The following is a 19,871-nucleotide window of genomic DNA, read 5'->3' on the forward strand; positions in this document are numbered from 1 at the left end:
AGAACATTTCATCACAAGTGCATTTTTTTTTCTTTCTAATCTTCACTAGCCTCTGGGAAGGAGAAGATCCTGTGATCATTGAAACACATGCAGCTGGTGGAGAAAAAAAAGGGACAGCGGTATTTAAAAAGACACATTTTATAAAACAGTGGCTACAGTCTTTCAGGGTAAACCTTGCTGTTAACATTACATACATAGCACATGTGCTTTCGTTACAAGGTTGCATTTTGCCTCACCCCAGCACGTGGCTACCCCCTCAACCCTCCCCATGGCTAACAGCGGGGAACATTTCTGTTCAGCCACAGGCAAACAGCCCAGCAGGAACGTGTCCCCTGAAGAAAAGCACCCTATTTCAACCAGGTGACCATGAATGATATCTCACTCTCCTGAGGATAACACAGAGAGATAAAGAATGGATGTTGTTTGAACGCCAGCAAACATACACTGCAATGCTTTGTTGTACAATGATTCCCGAGTATGTGTTACTGGCCTGGAGTGGTAAGGTGTCCTACCATGCAGGACGCAATAAGGCTGCCCTCCCCAGAAACCTTTTGCAAAGGCTTTGGGAGTACATCCAGGAGAGCCACGAATGCCAGGGCAAATTAATCCTTTCACATGCTTGCTTTTAAACCATGTATAGCATTTTAAAAGGTACACTCACCGGAGGTCCCTTCTCCGCCTGCCGGGTCCAGGAGGCAGCCTTGGGTGGGTTTGGGGGGTACTGGCTCCAGGTCCAGGGTGAGAAACAGTTCCTGGCTGTCGGGAAAACCGGTTTCTCCGCTTGCTTGCTGTGAGCTATCTACAACCTCCTCCTCCTCCTCATCTTCTTCGTCCCCAAAACCTGCTTCCGTGTTGCCTCCATCTCCATTGAAGGAGTCAAACAACACGGCTGGGGTAGTGGTGGCTGAACCCCCTAAAATGGCATGCAGCTCATCATAGAAGCGGCATGTTTGGGGCTCTGACCCAGAGCGGCCATTTGCCTCTTTGGTTTTCTGGTAGGCTTGCCTCAGCTCCTTAGGTTTCATGCAGCACTGCTTCGGGTCCCTGTTATGGCCTCTGTCCTTCATGCTCTGGGAGGTTTTGGCATTTCGAAAACTGGAATGGAGTTCTGATAGCACAGATTCCTCTCCCCATACAGTGATCAGATCCCATACCTCCCATTCAGTCCAGAGCGGTCACAATGGAGCACTCTGGGATAGCTCCCAGAGGCCAATACTGTCAAATTGTGTCCACAGTACCCCAAATTCGACCTGGCAAGGCCGATTTAAGCGCTAATCCACTTGTCAGGGGTGGAGTAAGGAAATCGATTTTAAGAGCCCTTTAAGTCGAAATAAAGGGCTTCATCATGTGGACGGGTGCTGGTTTACATCGATTTAACGCTGCTAAATTTGACCTAAAGTCCTAGTGTAGACCAGGGCTAAAATAGAGCTCTTCTCCCTCCGCCCCTCTAAATGGTGGCCAAAAGAACAGGTAAACAGAACTGTGATGCTCCCAATTTCTGAGGAGGAAAGCACAGATCATCTGACCTATGTGCATCCTCTAGTGGCTGACAACAGAATGGCTAAAAAGAAAAACAGTGTAATGAGAAGGCTGTTCCACTCATCAGATCTATTAGCACAGAGTGAGTCTCTTTAAAAAAAATTAAGTGTAAAATATAATAAGAACAAAACCACTCAAACCAGAAGCCTACATGTGAAGAGTCTGGTATTGTACAGTAAGACGGGAGTCATTCTGTTTCCATTTGAAAGTACAGGAAATCAGAGATTATCTCAAATTGTGAGGAGCGTTACATTAGTAATTGTAACTACTGCTAAATTATCCCAAGCTTTTTTAAAAACTAGAACGTTCCTTACAAACTCTAATGACCATTGCTTTGAAAAGGGGGAGTGTAGCGAGGCAGTGTGGCTCCCCGCCGCCCCGGAGAGGGTCGAGCCCTTCCAGACACCAAAGTGGGTGGAGCTAGGAAGCTCTGAGCCCGCCCCTCAGAGGGACAGGCGGGCGACCCAGAAGTAGAAAAGTGCAACCGGGAAGTATAAAGTTGGGCCCTCAGAGCTCACTAGAGGACCAGCTGCCAGGGAGGCTAGATGCAGGCAGCCTAGTCTGCAACTGGGAAAACTCCATGGCCCCAGGTCCATGCCAAGACAGCTAGGCTAGGCTATCCAGGGGAGTTACCGGACTTGCCGCTTGTCCACTGCCCCGAGGAACCCATGGTGCTGGACCCCCCTGGAGAACACTGCCGTGATCCAGGTATCAGAAGGAGGGGAGTTAGGAAGTAGCCCGGGGACAGCCGACCTTAGTCTGGCTGTAACTCTGCCAGAACCCATGTCAGTGTGTTGTGGTCAGGATCCCCACTGACCCAGCAGTGGGTACTGAATTCTGCACCCTCTTCACTGTCTAGATGGATTTATGGTGGAGCCCAATGTAGAGCACACTGCAGTAACCTAATCTCAGAGAAAAAAGGGTATGTGTAAGGGGATATAATTTTTTTTTCCTGCCTGGCTAGTGTTGGCTGAGGGGGGAAGCGTTCTAAATATTGTGTGTTAGACTCCACCAGTCTTATGCACAGTGGATGATAGGTCCATCAGTAGCCATTAGCCATGATGGTCAGGAACACATCCCTATGCTCTGGGCGTCCCAAATCCTCTGTTTGCCAGCTGGAATGGGATGATAGGGGATGCATCACTTGATGATTGCCCTGTTCTAGTCATTTTCTCGGAAGCATCTGGCATCTGCCACTACTGGAAGACAGGATACTGGGGTTAGATTGACCACTAGTCCCACCCAGTATGACCATTCTTATGTGTAGCACCTTATTCAATGCATAGTTCTATTGAGGCTACTATGGAGTAAATGTGGCAGACTCTGGCCCTGTAATTTTTAAGTGCTGTCTGTGGGCTTGTCTAGATGGGGAGTTTGTGCTTGGCAAGCTGGGGGTAAATCTACAGCACACTACCTGGCCACGTGGACCCTGCTTCTGTGCACTACGCATGGTAGCAGTATCACATAGCCAGTGGGCCACATGCTAGTGCACCTTAGATTTCCACCCCAGCTTGCAGTGGGATAATTCTGTCCAAACAAGGCCAGTATATTCATGTACCTGCTCATTTTTCCTAAATAAATAAGGCATTTGAATGAGTCAACTTTCATGTTAGTTTTCATGAAAAATAAGTTAACGGTTGACAGATGGAATAGTATTGTGTAGGGAGGAATAAGTTTTACAGTGCTGAAGTTTAAAACAGGTTATTAACCTATGCTTAAAATGTTTTATTAAACTTCTTTTCTCCCAACACATTCCACCTTTAAGAATCTTTGTGAAACCATAAAATGAACAATATTTATACCGTCATAATTACATCTCTTGTCATTTTCCATTTGATTTTGAAGAGACAACTGTTTTCTGACAGAGTATGGTAACTGCATTTTTGGCATCTCAGCTGGCATGCCCTCATTCATGCTGAAAGGTCCAGCATTGCAGCTCCCCTCCTTCTATGTCCATTAATGCTGCTTGGAATGCCAAAGGTCACAGTATAAGACAGTAGTGGGAAATGGTCCTTTTCCCGACTGGCTGAGCATGTTACCTTCAGGACAGAATGCTTTCTTCTGGGTCAGGAATGGCCAGGACTCAGTGCATGGCGGTGAGACAAGGCCATACTGCTCATAACACACTAACACAGTTGCTTGAACCCAAACACCCCTTCCACCAACACTCAAATCTCTCTACACTGCAATAGAACACCTGTGAATGGCCCTTGTCAGCAGGGCCCCAGAGCCCAGGCTGAATCTATATGGCTATACTGCAACTTTATAGCCCCACAGCCGGACCCCAAGTCAGCTGACACAGGCTAGCTATGAGTATTTTATTGCAGTGCAGACATACCCTCAGACTTGTGCTCAGATCCAGGGTCCTAGAACCCTTTGGTGGGTGGAGGGTTCAAGCTTGAGTGAAGCCGGGACCCAGGTTTCAAGCCCTATCGCTTTGCAGTATGGATGTAGCCCTCACCCATGACTCAGGTCCTGGGAGTCTGCCAAAAGTATCACACAATCCCATGGGCCAACTTCCTTTGTCGTCTCCATCCTGAGAATTGCCAATTGACTCCAGGAAAACAGAAGCAAGCCCCTTGTTGTAGTGCAGCACTCACCCAGTCAGAGTTTAACCCTGCCATTGTTTTCTGACCACAGAGCTGCAAACACATCTTCAGAGAAGCTTCTGTGTTTGTAATGAAGACTGACCAGAAGAAGCCCTTTGCAAAGGTCACTGCTTCATGGCTGTTTTGCTGGCCTCACACTAGAGTCACCAAAATGCAACTGGAGCACAGCCAGATTTTGGTGATTCTCTGGTGTGAGGCCAGCAAAATACTGGATTTTACTAAGAGTACTAGGAATGACCATACACACCAGCAAATAGCAAAGAAGCTGGCAGGGTTGGAAATTTATCAGATGGGTGACCAGTGCAGGGAGTGGATTAAGTGGCTCAAGACAGAATACTGGAAAAGCAGCGGCCAGAATGGCACATCAGGCCACTCACCAATATCATGTGTGTTTTAGGAAGAGTTTGACCAGCAGCTGGGTACTGTGCCGAGCATGAAGCCAATGGAGGTGCATGAGGTCCTGGTCAGCCAGGCTGGCAACCTGCCGGCCCCAGAATCCAGCATGGGGACTGATGGGAACCAACAGCAGGTGCCAAGTGAGGCCAGAAAAGTAACTTGCTGAAACTGGTCCCAAATGAGACTTTGCTGCGGGAGCAGCAGCCCATCCCGGGGCCTAAGCTCCTCTGGGGAGCTTTCTGATGCCCTCCTATTTCCCCCCCCACCACCACCGCAAGGAACATCCCATTGCAGAAAACAGACAGAAAAGGGACAAAAGTTGGTCTGGGGCCTGCTATGTTTCTGGCTCCAAATGAATGTTTGTTAATATAGGAATGGAAGGGATTTCTATTCTACACACTAGTGCAGTGGTTATCAGGAGTCCCAGCTAGCAGCTAGTGGTAGATTGTATCAGGGGTGCTGGAACAATTTTTATAGTGGGTGTGCTGATGAGGAAACCATGTATTTGGTGTTTGTTATGACTACTTGAAGACAGGGGGTGCAGCAGCACCACTGAAGTGTATGACCGATTAGCTAATGACAGATTGTCGCATCGTCTGTCCATCCCCTCCCCCCCAGTATAGAGTTCAAAATGGTGACCAGAAAATGCAAACGGTAAAAATGCCTTGAAAGTGAATTTTTACTGGAAAGCTGCAGATTTTTGGCTAGGGCATTCCTATTTCTTAATAATAATTTTACTTTTCCATGCCTGTAAACATGCTGCTCTGTAACCACTCAATGGTGTAACAAACTGCCTGGAAACAGTGAGCTGGGGGTGGGGAGAAGGGAGGTGGAAATGTGTTCTATTTACAAATCTAGTCCCATAGGTGCCAACTCCATAGGTGCTTCAGGGCTAGAGAACCCAGAGGAAAAAAATTAGTGGATGCTAATTGCCACCAGCAACCAGCTCTCCCCTCCCACCCAGCACCTCCTGCCTCGCAGCAGCCCCACCCATCAACTCCTCCCCCTGTGCCTCCTGCCCACCATGATCAGCTGTTCTGCAGCATGCAGGAGGTGCTGGGAGTGGGAGGAGCGTGGACAGGGGGAGCTGGCAGAACGAAGTGGGAAGAGGTGGGGTGGGGTCTTGGGAGAAGGGGTGGGGACAGGGTCTGGGGCAGAGTGGGAGCAAGAAGAGGCAAGACAGGGGAGGGGGCTTGGGGGAAGAGGGTAGGTGGGAGGGAGCATGGCCTGGAGCAGAGCGCGAGGTTGAGCACTCCCAAGGCCAGAGGAAGCCAGCGCCTGTGTTTTACTATATTTCAGTTAAAGGTGGTCCATGAAGTCCTACAAGAGGGGTTTGAAATGTTGTCCACAAATGTGCCTGGCGGGGGCAGAAGAGGATGGCTGTGGTGTTCTGGGTGTTTGTATGCATCCATAACAGGCTAAGCCACGTGGAAGATCATGCAGCATCCTGTTGATTCCTCCATGAATTCTGACCCAACCCCAGGTGCTGCTAGCTGCAAACTTTTCCTGTATCTAGAACTCCAGATAGGCAGTTGTATTTCTGTGGAAGATATATTTTCCAGGGCCATCTCAGTAGCTAAGCAGCCCACTCCATTCATAGATGTGCTGTTCAGTCACTATACATTTGAATTCTCCAGTTGCATACAGTGCTGGTTTCTCACAGGCAGCTTGAAATAACATCTCCCTTTGCAAATTGGGCACAAGAACTGATGTCCTCCAAAATGTGGGAAGCCCAAAATGATAGAAAAATCTTTTGTAGCATGGCCATTGATGGCATCCCCCAACATGAGCTGTTCTGCAATTTTTTTTTTAAAAGCAGCTTTGATTTTTTTTTTAAAGTTACCATTGTCTCTGAATGTCTTTTGCTGCTATTAACCTGGCTGTATCCAGAGAGCTTCTGTGCTTGGAAGCATCCCTCTCACATGTACTGAAATTCAGTTTTGAAAAGTAACATTTTACATCTTTGAAATTCCACAATTCCTGCACAGAGCTCTTTGAAACAATAACCATCTTGTCCTATTCTAGCCCCTGGACCTCTATTGGCTGCAGTACCTCCACAGTTCGCCCACACTGCAGCAGAAGCCAGGGTCAACGTACCTTCACGGACTGTTCAAGAAGCATTTCTGTGATGAACTTATGGTCGAAGTTTTGGACAGGCCCACCGACAGTGGGCAGTCTAGTACCAAAGACAGAAGGACTTGTGGCTAGAGGAAAGGCTCAGGCTTGCTACACAGCTTGGGGATAGGGTTTCAGCACAGAAGCAAGCACTTGCTTAGCAGTTCCTGGAACAGAGATGATAGTTCTCAAAAAGGAGTACTTGCATCCAATGAAGTGAGCTGTAGCTCACGAAAGCTTATGCTCAAATAAATTGGTTAGTCTCTAAGGTGCCACAAGTCCTCCTTTTCTTTTTGCGAATACAGACTAGCACGGCTGTTACTCTGAAATCTGATGATAGCTCTGTCATTCTCCCTTAGCCAAACAGAACTGTTCAAGTGGCTATTATCACTAATGACTCCTGCTGTACCTACACCACAGTCTGAATCCCCTCCCTGGGATCTTGTTACGCAGTCCAGGAACAACTTGGACAACTCCATAGCTGGGTGTGCATGTCATCAAGCCCTCTGAACAGCTGGGCAGGGTAGCTGTGTCCTATGTAGTTCTCCATAGTGACCCCTTCCCTTATAGATACCTCCACCCTTACTGCCCTGATGCCAAGAATGCAGCCAACATGCGAAGAAGGGAAAAGAGAACAGGTGGCTAGTGGACATGAAGCAGTATGGAGTTTCTCTTTTACATGCACTTTGTTCAGGCACTTTTTATTTTTAAAAGGTTGTGGTGTTAATGCTATTTTGGTGTAGTAATGGCAGCAGGTCAGTGGTGAACTTTTCACACTGCACTGTGGATGCCAGGGCCCTGAATTCAAGTCCAGGGTAGAAAATTCTTAATCTAGGATTTACCAGTGTAGATATTCAGCCCTGAGTTCTCTAATTCTGGGTCTACTGACTTGAGTCCTACTAACACTGGGCTTACATTGCAACAGAAACATACCCTTTTTTCCCTATACAAGGCCTGAAGTATGGGTAATTGATGCTGGGGAAATAAGAGGGCACTTTGTTTCCTCACTCCTCTTTGTGGACACAAAGTAGCTCACAGTTATGCTAAAAGTTAAGTTACTGAAAAATAAGAATTTTTGTTGAAAGTATTTTGCATTATTCCCCCAATTCTAAGCTGTTTTACAGAAATTAAGGCATTTAATTTGATTTCAAGCTGCTCCTATATTGTTATATCCATGGGATACAGAAACTAAATTTTAACCTTTATATTTATATACACTATACCTGTCATTCAACATTAGTGCAGCTTCTTTAGATACAATACTGTTATTTGTTCAATTCCTTTACTTAGAGTAATTCCCAGGTAGGAAAAGAAGAAAAGATTTTACATAGCAGTAGATACAGCCTCTGGCAAGGGTGAGGGGCTGTGAGACTAACCATATCACTTTTATATTTATATATACACACACACTTCTTTGTATGAGTGATCTATTAGACTCAGGATAATGACCACTTCAAACTGAATTATGATGATTCATTTCTTACTGCAATTCTATATGTCCTAGACAGTGCAATCATTATGGCTAACCTTTAGACAGGGAATAGTAGTTTGTATTCAACTGCCTTACTAATTGTCTGAAAATTCTCTTCTGAAATTTTAAACTTTCCTCCATGATTAAAAGACCCAGAACTTTCTTAAGAGTGAAGCACTTTATGGAAGAGGACGCATTGAAAATGGGCAACTCACTTCAGTGATTTTTGAGACAGTGCCTACCACATATCTCCATATAACACCTAAATTTTAGTCTCTGTAACCTATCTTTAGTCTTTCCTCCCTTTGTTGATTACTCCTGGGGGAATTCTGCACCACTGATTCTTTATACACATAGAGCCTACAAAATAAAGCTACATTTGAGATGTGACATTTTATAATGTCCCTTTAAAGATACAATACATACAGACCCCTGAGAACTATTTTCTTGGAACATATTAGACTGCCAAAACAGTTTCAACATCAGCAGAAAATCAGACAAAAAAGGATTGAGTTAAATACAGTTGCTAAAGTACATTCATGGTATTATACCTGAAACTGTGAGTCTGAAGATGTAAATTAGTGTAAGAAACAAAACTGCAAAGTTGTGAAAATACCCCAACCCCATACAAGTTAAACTGTAAATGAGAGGGTAACAACTTTATTCTGGAAAAAAACAACAACACAGAATAGGTGACACTATATTTGTTCTTTAAAAACAGTCAGGTAGAGTACCTTCAAATAGATGCTGTCTTATCGTGATTATGAATGTGTTTGATGTTTTAAAACATTGCACTTCAGCCCAGAGAGCAGGGTTTGTTTTTTTCAGTAGGCAAGGCAGTGTTTATATTTATCTACACTAATATTTTAGAGTAGAAATGTTCTTAGGTGTAGGAATGTTACAATGAAATGACCTTTGAACAAGGCAGTTGTTTCAAATTTCCACACTCTATACCATCTGTCCTACTTGTAAACAGAGTGCTTTTAATGGCAGTTCCTGTATATAGTTTGGTGTTTTTTTTAAAAGGACAAAGGCTTGCAGACTGTTCCACATTGTGTAGCATTATGTACTTACATTAGAAGACAATGTGCTTTCTGAAAGTCTACTGCCACATCTTCACCATAATAGGTTTTGGTAAATAGCCTATGCAACTTGCCTATACAAAAAGTAAAGGCAGCAGTACAGACAGTAGAGCAAGAGTTTGTGGTTAAGATTCTTCCTCTCCTCCCCCCACCAAAAAACATTTCACAGCAATTCAACCCCTTTAGGCAAATGTACCAAATTACTAGAGCAAGACCCCTGTGGTACCAATCATCTATTGCATACCTTAAATATGTGCACTCTTAAGAAATTGTTTACACTACTTTTTACCTCATCAACAGATTAGCCATTACAAACATTAATTGCCAATCTGGATATTTCCTGAATAGCTATTTCAGGCTACAAACATTTGCCCTTTAGCACCCAGATTAGCATTTATGAAGGTATTTACCTTGAGTTAACTGGAGATCAAAACCTTGAGTGTAGGGTTAGTCTCCACCAGGAAAACAGGGAGGTCCTTACCTGTTGGCCAACATATCCTAAAAGCCTAGGCAGACAAGGCAAATTGTAGTTTTCATCCATGTTAACAGATCAAAGTAAATCCTAGGCCTGGTCTATGCTGAAAATTTAGGCTGACCTAGCTATATAGCTTAGGGGTGTGAATTCTACGTATCTCAGGAGAGTGAATTTAAGTCAACCTAAACCCCAGCGTAGACAGCACTAGGCTAATGGAAAAATTCCACCTCTCTGAAAAGCTTTTACCATATTACCAACCATGAAGAACAAACATTTTTTTCTAGACAGGGTCGCAGCTTGTAATAGGCTATAGAACTCTGGAGTCTGAGCATTGTATTTCCTGATCCACTGAAGTGTACATTACCATAAGGCAATTCAGATTTTATCTTGTTGAACAAAAAGTAGGCAACAGCATACCTCTATTTAGAGGCTCAACAGCATACAAATCACAGAAACCATAAAGAGTTGTCACAGGGATACTGCAGTGGTTACCAGCCTCTAGCATAGCACATCAATTTACAGCAGTTTAGAACAAGTAGTTTAATCCCACATTATAATTCAGCATTTGAAGACCCACAAACTGCTATTATGTTGTTTTAGAATAAATCAATGTTAGTTTTATTTGCAGCTCTGCTGGGACCTGCTGATCAGTTTCCTCTGCAGTCTCAGAGACCGGAAAGTGTTTCCTTTGCAGCCCCCATTCAGTCCCACTGGGTGATTCTCTCCTGCTCAGGGATCACGCTCCAGTTAGGCGAGGGCTCATCTCTGGCCAGCCAGTCAAAGTCATCCACCAAGTTCCAGTTATTCCTGCCTCTGTCCAGCCCGGAGGACTCGTAGTCGCCCTCGATGCCTGGGTAGCTCCAAGTGTAGGGGGCGAAGCGGACGCCGCTGCAGTCCTCCACCATAGCCCGGCTGGTCACCTGCATGTAGATCCGGGCGTCCCGGGTGCGGTGGGTGCGGAGCTGCTGGCAGGCCAGCGCCAGGAGGCAGTCGCTACACCCGTCCACCAGCACCGAGGTGGAGACGGGGCCACAGAGCACGGTGCAGCCCCGGCAGTCCCGCACCCGGAGCGTGTTGGGGTTGCCGCGGAGCAGCACCCGGCAGTCGGTCAGGTCGGCCAGGAGCACATCGCGCTGCAGCAGTTCCGAGGGGCCGAGCTCCAGCGTCTGGGCCTCGGCCCGGCTGAAGCCGCACAGCGGGGGGCCGCTCCCTTCGCCTTCCGCGGGCAGCTGGCCGGCCGGCGGGGCGGACTCCGAGGGCAGCTGGCCGGCCGGGGCAGGCGGCGGGGCGGACTCCGCCTCCTTCCTGCGGGCCCGGAAGGCGAATCGCTTCTTGGGCTGCAGCTGCTGGCGCCTGGCCGCCAAGGCCGCCTGGAGCCGACTCAGCGCCTCCTGTCCCTGCCGCACCTCGTACGGCGCCAGGAAGCGGACACTGTCGGTGAGGAGCTTCTGCAGCCCTTGCAGCCGGGCAGCCGCCTCCTCCAGCGACTCGGTCTGGCCCGCCGCATCCTCCTCCGCCTGGCCCGGGCCGGGCCCCAGCAGCGCCTCGATGGCCGCCCGCTCCCGGGAGAAGGCGGCCGCGAAGAACCCGCTCTGCTCCTCCTGCACCGCCTGGGCCGCCTTCTCCTGCCGCCGCCGCTCCGCTTCCCGCCGCCGCTCCGCTTCCCGCCGCTGCAGCCGCTCCGGCACCGCCGCCACCGCCCGCGGCCCCAGAGGGGCAACCCCGCCGCCGCCCGGAGCTGCCGGACCCCGCTCTGCTGCCGCCGCCGCCTCCATCTTCTCTCCCGTCCCGCCGCTCCGCCTCTCACTAAGCGGCCTGCTCATTGGCTGCCGGCACCCTGGGCTGGGTCCCCGCCCGCGATTGGCGGCCGGCCTTTAAGGCGGGGGGGATGGGCGGGGCCTCGTGTGTTTTTAAAGGGGCCGGCGCCTCTCTGCGGGACGGGTGAGTCTCCGCATTAGACGTGGCCGCCTGTGGGTTTGTTGTTATTGGGCTTCCGAAATTAGAGCCAGGCCGTAAATAACCCCGCGTGAGCCCCCCCTCCCCCGCCAGCGCGCGGGGCCGGTCCCCTGCTGAGCCCGGCGGAGGAGGCCGCGCGACCAGTAGCCGCAGGTGCGCGCGCTACTCGCCGGCCGCGCGGCGTGGCCCTGCTCCTCCGCTCAGCAGCCGCCTGCTCGCGGCTGGGCCAGGCACGGGGGCAGCCTCGGCTTCGCCCGTCAGGAGAGACCCCCCCGCGGGGGTGACGGAGCGTCGGCTCCCCCCTCTGACCGGTCCCTTCCCTCAGCGGGGTGCTGCGGTCCCCTAGCCGGGGCCTTCCTGCCTCGCTGCAGCAGCGTCAGCGCCCCCCCGGGCTGAGAGCAGCCGGAGGAGAGCGGGGCTGGGACGTGTCCCAGGAAAGGCTGGGGCTGCGCGTCAGGCGCGGGCCGGGGTAACCCCACAGCAGGAGCAATAAGGGGCCAGAGCCGAAATAACCCTGATCCCCTCTCCCCTGCCATGACGACCCTTCCCCTCCCCCCCCCCCCCTCCGCGGCCTGTTCCCTCTGCAGAGCCTCTTCCGGTCGCCTGTCCGGTCGCTTTGAAGATGGGCTGCAGGGAGGTTTTCGTCCCGCTCCCTGTTTTCTTCCTTCCGTGACTTCTTGTAAATAATTTGCAGTCTGGGGTGTTGTCGCGACTAGAATGTATTTGACGTTCAAAATAAAGTCTGGCCTAAGCGAGTGATGGCTGCCCACTGAATTATGTTATTTTTATTGTGAATTTCTGTGTATTGTGAATGTCTTGGCCCAATAGACTACAAAGAGGAAGACCTGGGCTGTGCCCCTGAAGGAACTTACAAAATAAATGGACAGGTATTAAAAGTACTATCAAAATTAAGACCGAGTACACTGGATACCTAGGGCTTAAGGAGGCTCCAGTATCAAAGTGGTATAGATAAGACAAACATTTGTAGTACTTCCTGTACTAAATTTCATTTGATGTAGCTATGTGATGCTGGCTGATGGCACTGCACATGCTCCTCAGAACTATTATCAGGGATCGAGTGACCTTTTTCAAAAAGTCAAATTTGCAAATGGAGTATTTGGAGGCACAAATAAACAGGGATCTAAGTAGCTGTTTATAGGTGCAAATGCTCAGTTTGACTGCACCATTGCAGTTGTGTTTTTCATGATTGTGCATCTCACTTCTTGTCTCTCTGTTTTATCCCGAAGGGAAGGGTACAGGTGAAAGGTGTGCATGTGGGTCCTAATGTGTTTAGAGGTAGGAAGCTGTTGCAAAAATATAGAACTACCAAGGATTTCTCTCACTCTGTTATTCTTTTTACTCTGTTTCTTAAATTTATTTTACAGTCAAGGCATATTTTTGAAGTATGTTTGTTGCTGAAGCTACAGAAATAAAGTAAGCTTGCTGGCTTCACAGTAGAAATACAGTCAGCTGTCGCTGTGAATTGGCAATTCTCAGCAGAACATATATTTTTTGGTTAAACTGATGTTCTGTATCACAAAGGAAGTTTATATAGTACGAGGAAGATTGCTTTATAAAAAAATAAATCTTAACACCTGTTCAGTTCTACCCCTTGCCATCTTCCTCCTTGAATGTAGAAAATGCATAAAATATAAACAATTATAAAATCCCCCCCAACAACCTCAGAAACAATCCATTAAAATGAAAATGTGAAATACTCAGAGAAAGTGGTCTGGGTTTGATATCTTTTATTTGGAAAATAATCTGTTTTTTGTCTGCTATAACAGATTGCCTGTCACAGTTAGGAGTGGGCATTGAATCTGACTGACTTTGCAAGCTATAATATTTTGTTTATTGGAGAGACTGGGTTTGATTTTTGTGTCAAAAGTAAAATTACAGCATTAGCGACTAAGGAGTATCTGGACGGGACCTTGCATGTATTAAAGACAATCCATTTTGGACCCTGAAGGAAGAGGCAGTAAAGAAGGAAGGCAGTGAAATGCCCTTCTTTCTTGTTTTGCAAAAGCTTAAGTTTTGAAGGGTTCTGCATTGCAATGGAGAGGGGGTATTGGTGGAATAACTTTGATGTTATGATTTAAAAATTGAAGGATGAATGTTTGTCTAGTAAGATAAGTACTTCTCAGCAGGTTTGTAAGCGTGAGGCGAAAGTAACACAGTAATTGCAGTGGAGTCATATTGCTTTCTTGTAATTGATTTCCAGCATACCAGAGGTAATAGTCTATTCAGATGGAATATAGAAGGGTAATGTAGTGTTTAATGCATTCCAACACTTAGTTATCTCAACACTGCAAAGTTAATGGGTCCAGAATTCTGCTTGTAAAGGAACATAAGAGTTTTTGAATCTTGTAAGAAATATCTCTTAGGCTTTGGAAAAGGAGGGTGCTGAAATCATGAAAACTAGAAAGAAATTCTGAAAGCCTCTCATTTTTTTCCTGGTTTGTAGGAATTTTGTCAGTATAAAATATAAGTTAACTGAAATATATAAACATGTCCTAGAGAGACGCTTATGCCAATTAACAGCAGAAACAAATCCATCCCTGATGTAACTGCTGTGGAGTTATATCGGACATTAATTAGGTGCAATGAGCTTAGTGTAAAAATAAATAAAATTTTCCTTCAACCTTATTATTTTTTCTTGTTTCTATAATTAAAATAAGAGGTAGATGTATGTTGTCATGTGACAGGCAGAGTTTCCTACCTTATGCTGTCACTGATGTAGGCAACACAAATAATGCAAGTGTACAATGATAAAAGCGCTTATCCATGAACACGGTAACTTTGACAAAAAACAGTAGTCTCGTACCATTTCTCAGCATCTCAGGAGAGAGCTTTTGAGAGTGCAGTATTGAAGTCTCAAGTTACGAAGACTTCATTACCTTTACAAAATTGTGTACAATCAATTGTTTTGTGCTGGAGGAAATGTCCAAAATAACCAGACACTAAACTACATTTGTCAAAATACATTAAATAAGTACTGCTTGTGATGTAATATAATTTTTTATTCTTTACTCACAAAACTTGGTAATCTCACCAGGGTAACTTCCTGCAGTTTACTGATGGTACAAAGTAGCAAGAGCCAACTGTATTTGTGAGTATGAGATTCACATAGAGAATGGAATTTTTTTGACACTGTTAAGCCACACAAATGAACTATGGTGTTAAGAGGCTAACCAAAGTAGTTTTGTACCAGTGAGTTATATGGATATCAGAGGGTGACACTGCATACTAGTAATGAAAGATTACAGAGAAAGGAGCAACAAAATCCTTTCCTTCAATTTTCTCATCTAGAAGTTACAACTTTCCTTTCCTCATTTAGAATTTCAGATTTCAATAAATAATTATTAGTACAGTATTTTTTGTAGGAGTACCGAGAAAGTCACATTCAGGCCTGGCTGTGACACCTCTATTTAAGGTTGAACGTTTTATTTTAAGCCCCTGCTTTCTGTTTATAACATTACCAAACTTTAACCATTTGAGTTGAAATTTTCAATGCTTGTTCTTTGCCTCAGACTGAATTTTGGGGGGAAATTCAGCAAAAACAGTGTAGCTATTTCTGAGACCATGGTTAGAGAAAAATAGGTAGTTTTGCCAATCTTATTTTTTTGAAACTGTTTCTTTGAAGAGTTCTAGTGGCTTCATGCTTTTGAGTGGGGAACTTGAAATTTGGCAGGTGAATGGGCCTGTGGTTAGGAAGATGCCTTTCGTTGTCTCTTTGACAATCCATCCTGGCTTGGTTTAGCTCTAAGCTTCTGAAATTACTGAGCATGTGCAAACAGCAGAGCTTTTTAGGTGCTGCTGAAGTCTTTGAACATTCTGTTAACCACAAAGCTGTCAGTGCTTTAGACAGGCGTTCATCTGTACTGAGCATGCACCAGCACTATGGAGCTCTTAAATGTCACTTGTATTAAACATGCTCCCAAGCCCTGCTTAATCTTTATCACATTGTTACAGGTATAGAACATTATCTACATTTGAAATGCTTTATTGATTTGGTTTTTTGATTTATTGATTCATGGCCTCTTGAAGAAAGAACCAGTGGACAGAGGAATACATTAGAATGTTGATTCCACTAGTACAAAAATATTAAACTATGTCCTTTGTGCACATTAATTTGGATAACCGTTCTAATTAATAGAGGTTACATTTTTTTAGGGAAATATGTTCTTAAAAATTAACCTTAAGTTATCAGTGTAACGCTCTTTTTTTTTTTTTTTTTTTTTTTGGGTAAGAAAGTCATTATGGGTATGTCTACACTGCGGCTGGGAATAAGCCTCCCAGCCTGGGGAAGACAGACTTGGGGGCTTGAGCTAGCATGTTAACAATAGCAGTCTGGACATTGAGGCTTGGGCTCTCAAGGCTTGGGGGCTGGGTGGGCTTGAGAGTCTGAACTGCAGCCTGACCAACAAGGTCCACGCTGCTTTTTTAGTATACTAGCTCAAGTCCTGCTGGTGTGAGTCTGTCTACCTGGGCTTGGAGGCTCTCTCCGAGCTGCCGCATAGACATACCCTTAAAGGGCCCAATTCTCTTCTCAGTTACACTGGTACAGTTACTACTGAAATCAGTGGAAGTTGCATCCCTTTATTTGAGGGGAGAATTAGGTATCTGGGTTCAAGTTCCAAGTCAGAAGTTGGTTTCATAATTTGCCACTACAACTGTGCCATATAGTACTGTTCAGGTGAAAGTTAAAGATTGCATTGCACTTTTGTCACTACTTAAAAACTACAGGGAATAACTCTATAAATCTGTCCAGCAGTATCTGTCTGTCAAATAGGATTGTTTTATCAAAGACCCAAAGCTGCACCACCAAGAAACATGGATAATGTGGCTCTGTGTGGGCATAGGAGTCCTGCATTGTTCTGAGTCTAGGTTTCAGGCTTGACCGTGTGTGAATTGCTGATGGCTGCATAACAGGTGCTGCATAATGGATGCTGCATTGGTCTACACAACTGTTGCACTATGAGGGTCTGATTCTCATTTACACTAAGGCCCTTTTACACAGCTCTGGAACTCTGATGGGGCCTTAAAGTGAGCATATGAATTATATTTACACTTACTTTAAGACCTTTTTACACTGCACACTTTACATATTTTAAAAGGGCCTTACTGAAAACGAGAATCAGGCCCCTAGTACCTAACACATTATTGAAAGCACTTTTGGATACTTTGCACGTGAAAAGCTCTGTATAAAATTCTGTTCTATTTTAATGCCGTTTCATATTTTGTTTTGTAAATATAATTTATCAAATCTTTTCAAAAAGCCAAAGTAATCACGATAGAAGCACTTACAAAGACAATTCCTGCCAGCATATATATAATTAGGATATTGTGTTAACATTTCCATTATTAATTCCTACTTCCAGAATTTTTAAATTCATTATAATTCATTGTGAGCTGAAACTTGGTATAGGTCTCCTCCGGAAGCACTTTTTTTCCTTTATTGGATAGAGACTTCAAACCCTTCTATTGGTCCTGTTGACACCCTGATTTTTCCCACTTTGTTCTCTTCCTTTTGGATATGTATACCTTTGTCTGTGTACTGTACGCTTGAAGGATAGGTCCATCCCCACTGGTTCTTACTACTCAAGTTTCTGTTTCTGTGTCTGCAAGGCCAGACATAGGGTGACTAGACAGCAAATGTGAAAAATCGGGATGGGGGTGTGGAGTAATAGGAGCCTATATAAGAAAAAGACCCCAAAATTGGGACTATCCCTATAAAATCGGGACATCTGGTCACCCTAGCCAGGCATGTGATTCTTATGTTGTGGCTCTGCAGAGACAACGTATTGAAGAGGAATATGCCCTAGCCTTTTCCACATTACTTTTTGTATTTTCTCCTGCGAAGCCCTGGTGAAGGTGATTAGACATGGCTCCTTTAACGTACACTACTTTTTCAATCAACTAGAATGTGACACTAGGAGTTGACATAGGATACCTGTTTGGGCTGCTTTTAATGTTTTAGGACTTTTGTTTATATTTCTAATTTAAAATTAAAACTAAATACTGAGGACCAAATTTTTTCCTGATATAAACAGGTGGAATTTAACTGAATTAAATGGAGTTGAATTTAAAATGTTGCAGGTCATTAGTCTGTAATATGGGCAACTCCCTTCTAATATATATTGGAAATTTGAAAAAACCCTAAAATACTGAAATCTGAAAACTGTCTACTGTATATTCCCATTATATAAGTAGTTCCATTGATTTCAAGTCTGGATCCTGCTGCTTTTCATTCTGATTTTTATTATGCATATGGAACAGGGTGGCTCAGATTCTCCAATGCAACAGTGAAAGCTCTCACAGGTACTGTAGATAATCCAGAAAAAGCCTAAATTGTTAGATAAAATTAGATGAGGAGTAATGGGTTATGAAGTCTTTCACATGTGGGTCCTTGGTTTAATCTGGCCTCAGTAATGACTGAAAGTAGTTATCAATTTACTATTGGTTTCTGTATGGAATACATGAAATTCAACCTAGTTCCTAGTGGTGAAAACCATCATCACAATACTACCTGGCAACATGATGATATCATTGAAGAAGCTAAGGATTGAATTGGAATTTAGACTGCTCTACGCTTTTAGCCCTAGAAGTGGTTTTTCTTGTCAAGGAGCATCAGCAGGGCAGTATGGGAAAGATTGCATTACTACCTCCCATGCTGCTGTGGGTAATGATAGCCTAGAGATTTAGCATTCTGTGGATTAAGCTTTTAGTTCTTTTTATTTTGCATTTAAATTCAGTTATTTTTTGAAATCAGACTTGTACCTTTAGTATTATGAACATTTAACAGTCAAATGTGTACCATGGTTGAAACCCTTTATAAAAAAATAATCTAGTATCTTCCATTTATTATAGAGTTTTAAATGGCAAACATTATTAAGTCTGAAATTCCACTTTTGTTGTAAACCTGTGTTTTACATGCTCAAATCTCTTTCAAAACGTTTTAGCGGTGAAACTTCATGTTTGCAGGGAGGAAGTTAGCACAGATCTGGGGCTTAGTCTGGAAGACACAAGGTGTGCTTCTGTTCCTGGCACTGACTCTCTGTGTGATTCAATTGGTTAAGTCCCAAATTTTTAATTCTCTCTGCTAATTTTGAGTGCCCAGCTTGTGATACCTGGAGACTGATTTTCAGATACTGAGTTCCTGCAGTTCCCACGGACTTCAACTGGAGTTGCGAGTGCGCAGCTCCTCTGAAAATTTGGCCTTAGGTGTCTAAAGCTGAGCATCCAAAAATGGAGGCATGCAAAACTAGAGGCAACTTTTGAATGTTTGCCCCTAAACTTCTCTGCTACAGTTTCTCCTTCTGTAAAATAGTTATAGTAGTCATCTGCTTTATAGGTGTATTGTGAAAGTTAGCTAATTGTCTCATTTGTAAAGCACTTCGAGATCCTTGGTTGATAGATTTTATAAGTGCAAAGTAGTCATATATTTGGTCTCAACTAAAGATTGTGTTTTGAATATCTAACCCTTTGTTAAATAATGAAGATATATAAGACAGTGTTAAGGCATTTATTTATAAATAAATAGGACCCAATCTTCCATGCCACTATCTTAAATGCAGGTTCCATATCATTGCACGTGGAACAGATTCCTACTGCAGTATTTTTCAAGTTAGTGCTATCATGAAACAAAGACTGTCCCATAGCTTCACATCTCCATTTACAGGGATTACACAATGATTCTCTGCTATAAAAACTGAAAAAGATAACAATTTGATTCATGGAGAGCTAGTTATCATACTTGGCTCAAAACAATGGCCCAATCTTGCACATTTTTTTATGAGAATGAAAAAATGAGCAAGAACTGGGCCCGAATAAAGTGTAGGGATCAGGTCAGAAAAGTACAGTTTCTTTTGTCTGCCAGTGTTTGTTTAATTATCTAGAGCCCAACGTTGCAACCCTTATTCATGTTGAGTAGTTCTTGAAGTCAATGGGACTTTACATGTGACCAGATGGTTCATGTGTATGTGCACTGGGCCTCAGTCTAAAGGGTTCTGGCTTTTAATGAAAGCCTTAAGATTCATTGAAGACTTCTGAGAATTTGTCGGCCAAATTTCCTGGCACTTCTGGAGCAAGGGCCAGGGTAAACCCTGTCTCCCAGATGGAAGAATTAGAGGGGAAGCTTTCAAGTAAAAAGATGCAGTTTCTATTTTCCTCAGGATTATTCTCACTTAGGAGAGAATAGGGTCCAAAATAATTTAGCAGTGGAAGTA

General features: G+C 44.6%; 2 protein-coding genes across 2 annotated transcripts in view; one reads left to right on the top strand and one right to left on the bottom strand.

Annotated features, from left to right (window-relative positions):
* Positions 1 to 8,508: 8,508 nt before the first annotated feature.
* TBCC (tubulin folding cofactor C) lies at positions 8,509 to 12,170 on the bottom strand. The gene has a single exon (XM_073339028.2). The coding sequence runs from the start codon at positions 11,508 to 11,510 to the stop codon at positions 10,389 to 10,391; it is 1,122 nt and encodes a 373-aa protein (XP_073195129.2). The 5' UTR covers positions 11,511 to 12,170; the 3' UTR covers positions 8,509 to 10,388.
* BICRAL (BICRA like chromatin remodeling complex associated protein) overlaps positions 10,448 to 19,871 on the top strand; it is a 79,350-nt gene continuing 69,926 nt past the window's right edge. The window contains exon 1 of the mRNA XM_073339020.2: positions 10,448 to 11,628. The gene's annotated coding sequence lies outside the window, so the exon portion shown is untranslated. The remainder of the gene's footprint in view (positions 11,629 to 19,871) is intronic.

Source organism: Lepidochelys kempii, chromosome 3 (assembly GCF_965140285.1).
Source record: "Lepidochelys kempii isolate rLepKem1 chromosome 3, rLepKem1.hap1, whole genome shotgun sequence".
In the NCBI taxonomy this organism is placed as follows: Eukaryota; Metazoa; Chordata; order Testudines; family Cheloniidae; genus Lepidochelys; species Lepidochelys kempii.

Coding starts and splice junctions, on each gene's coding strand:
- TBCC (XM_073339028.2), bottom strand. CDS start 11,510: ATGAGCAGGCCGCTTAGTGAGAGGCGGAGCGGCGGGACGGGAGAGAAG.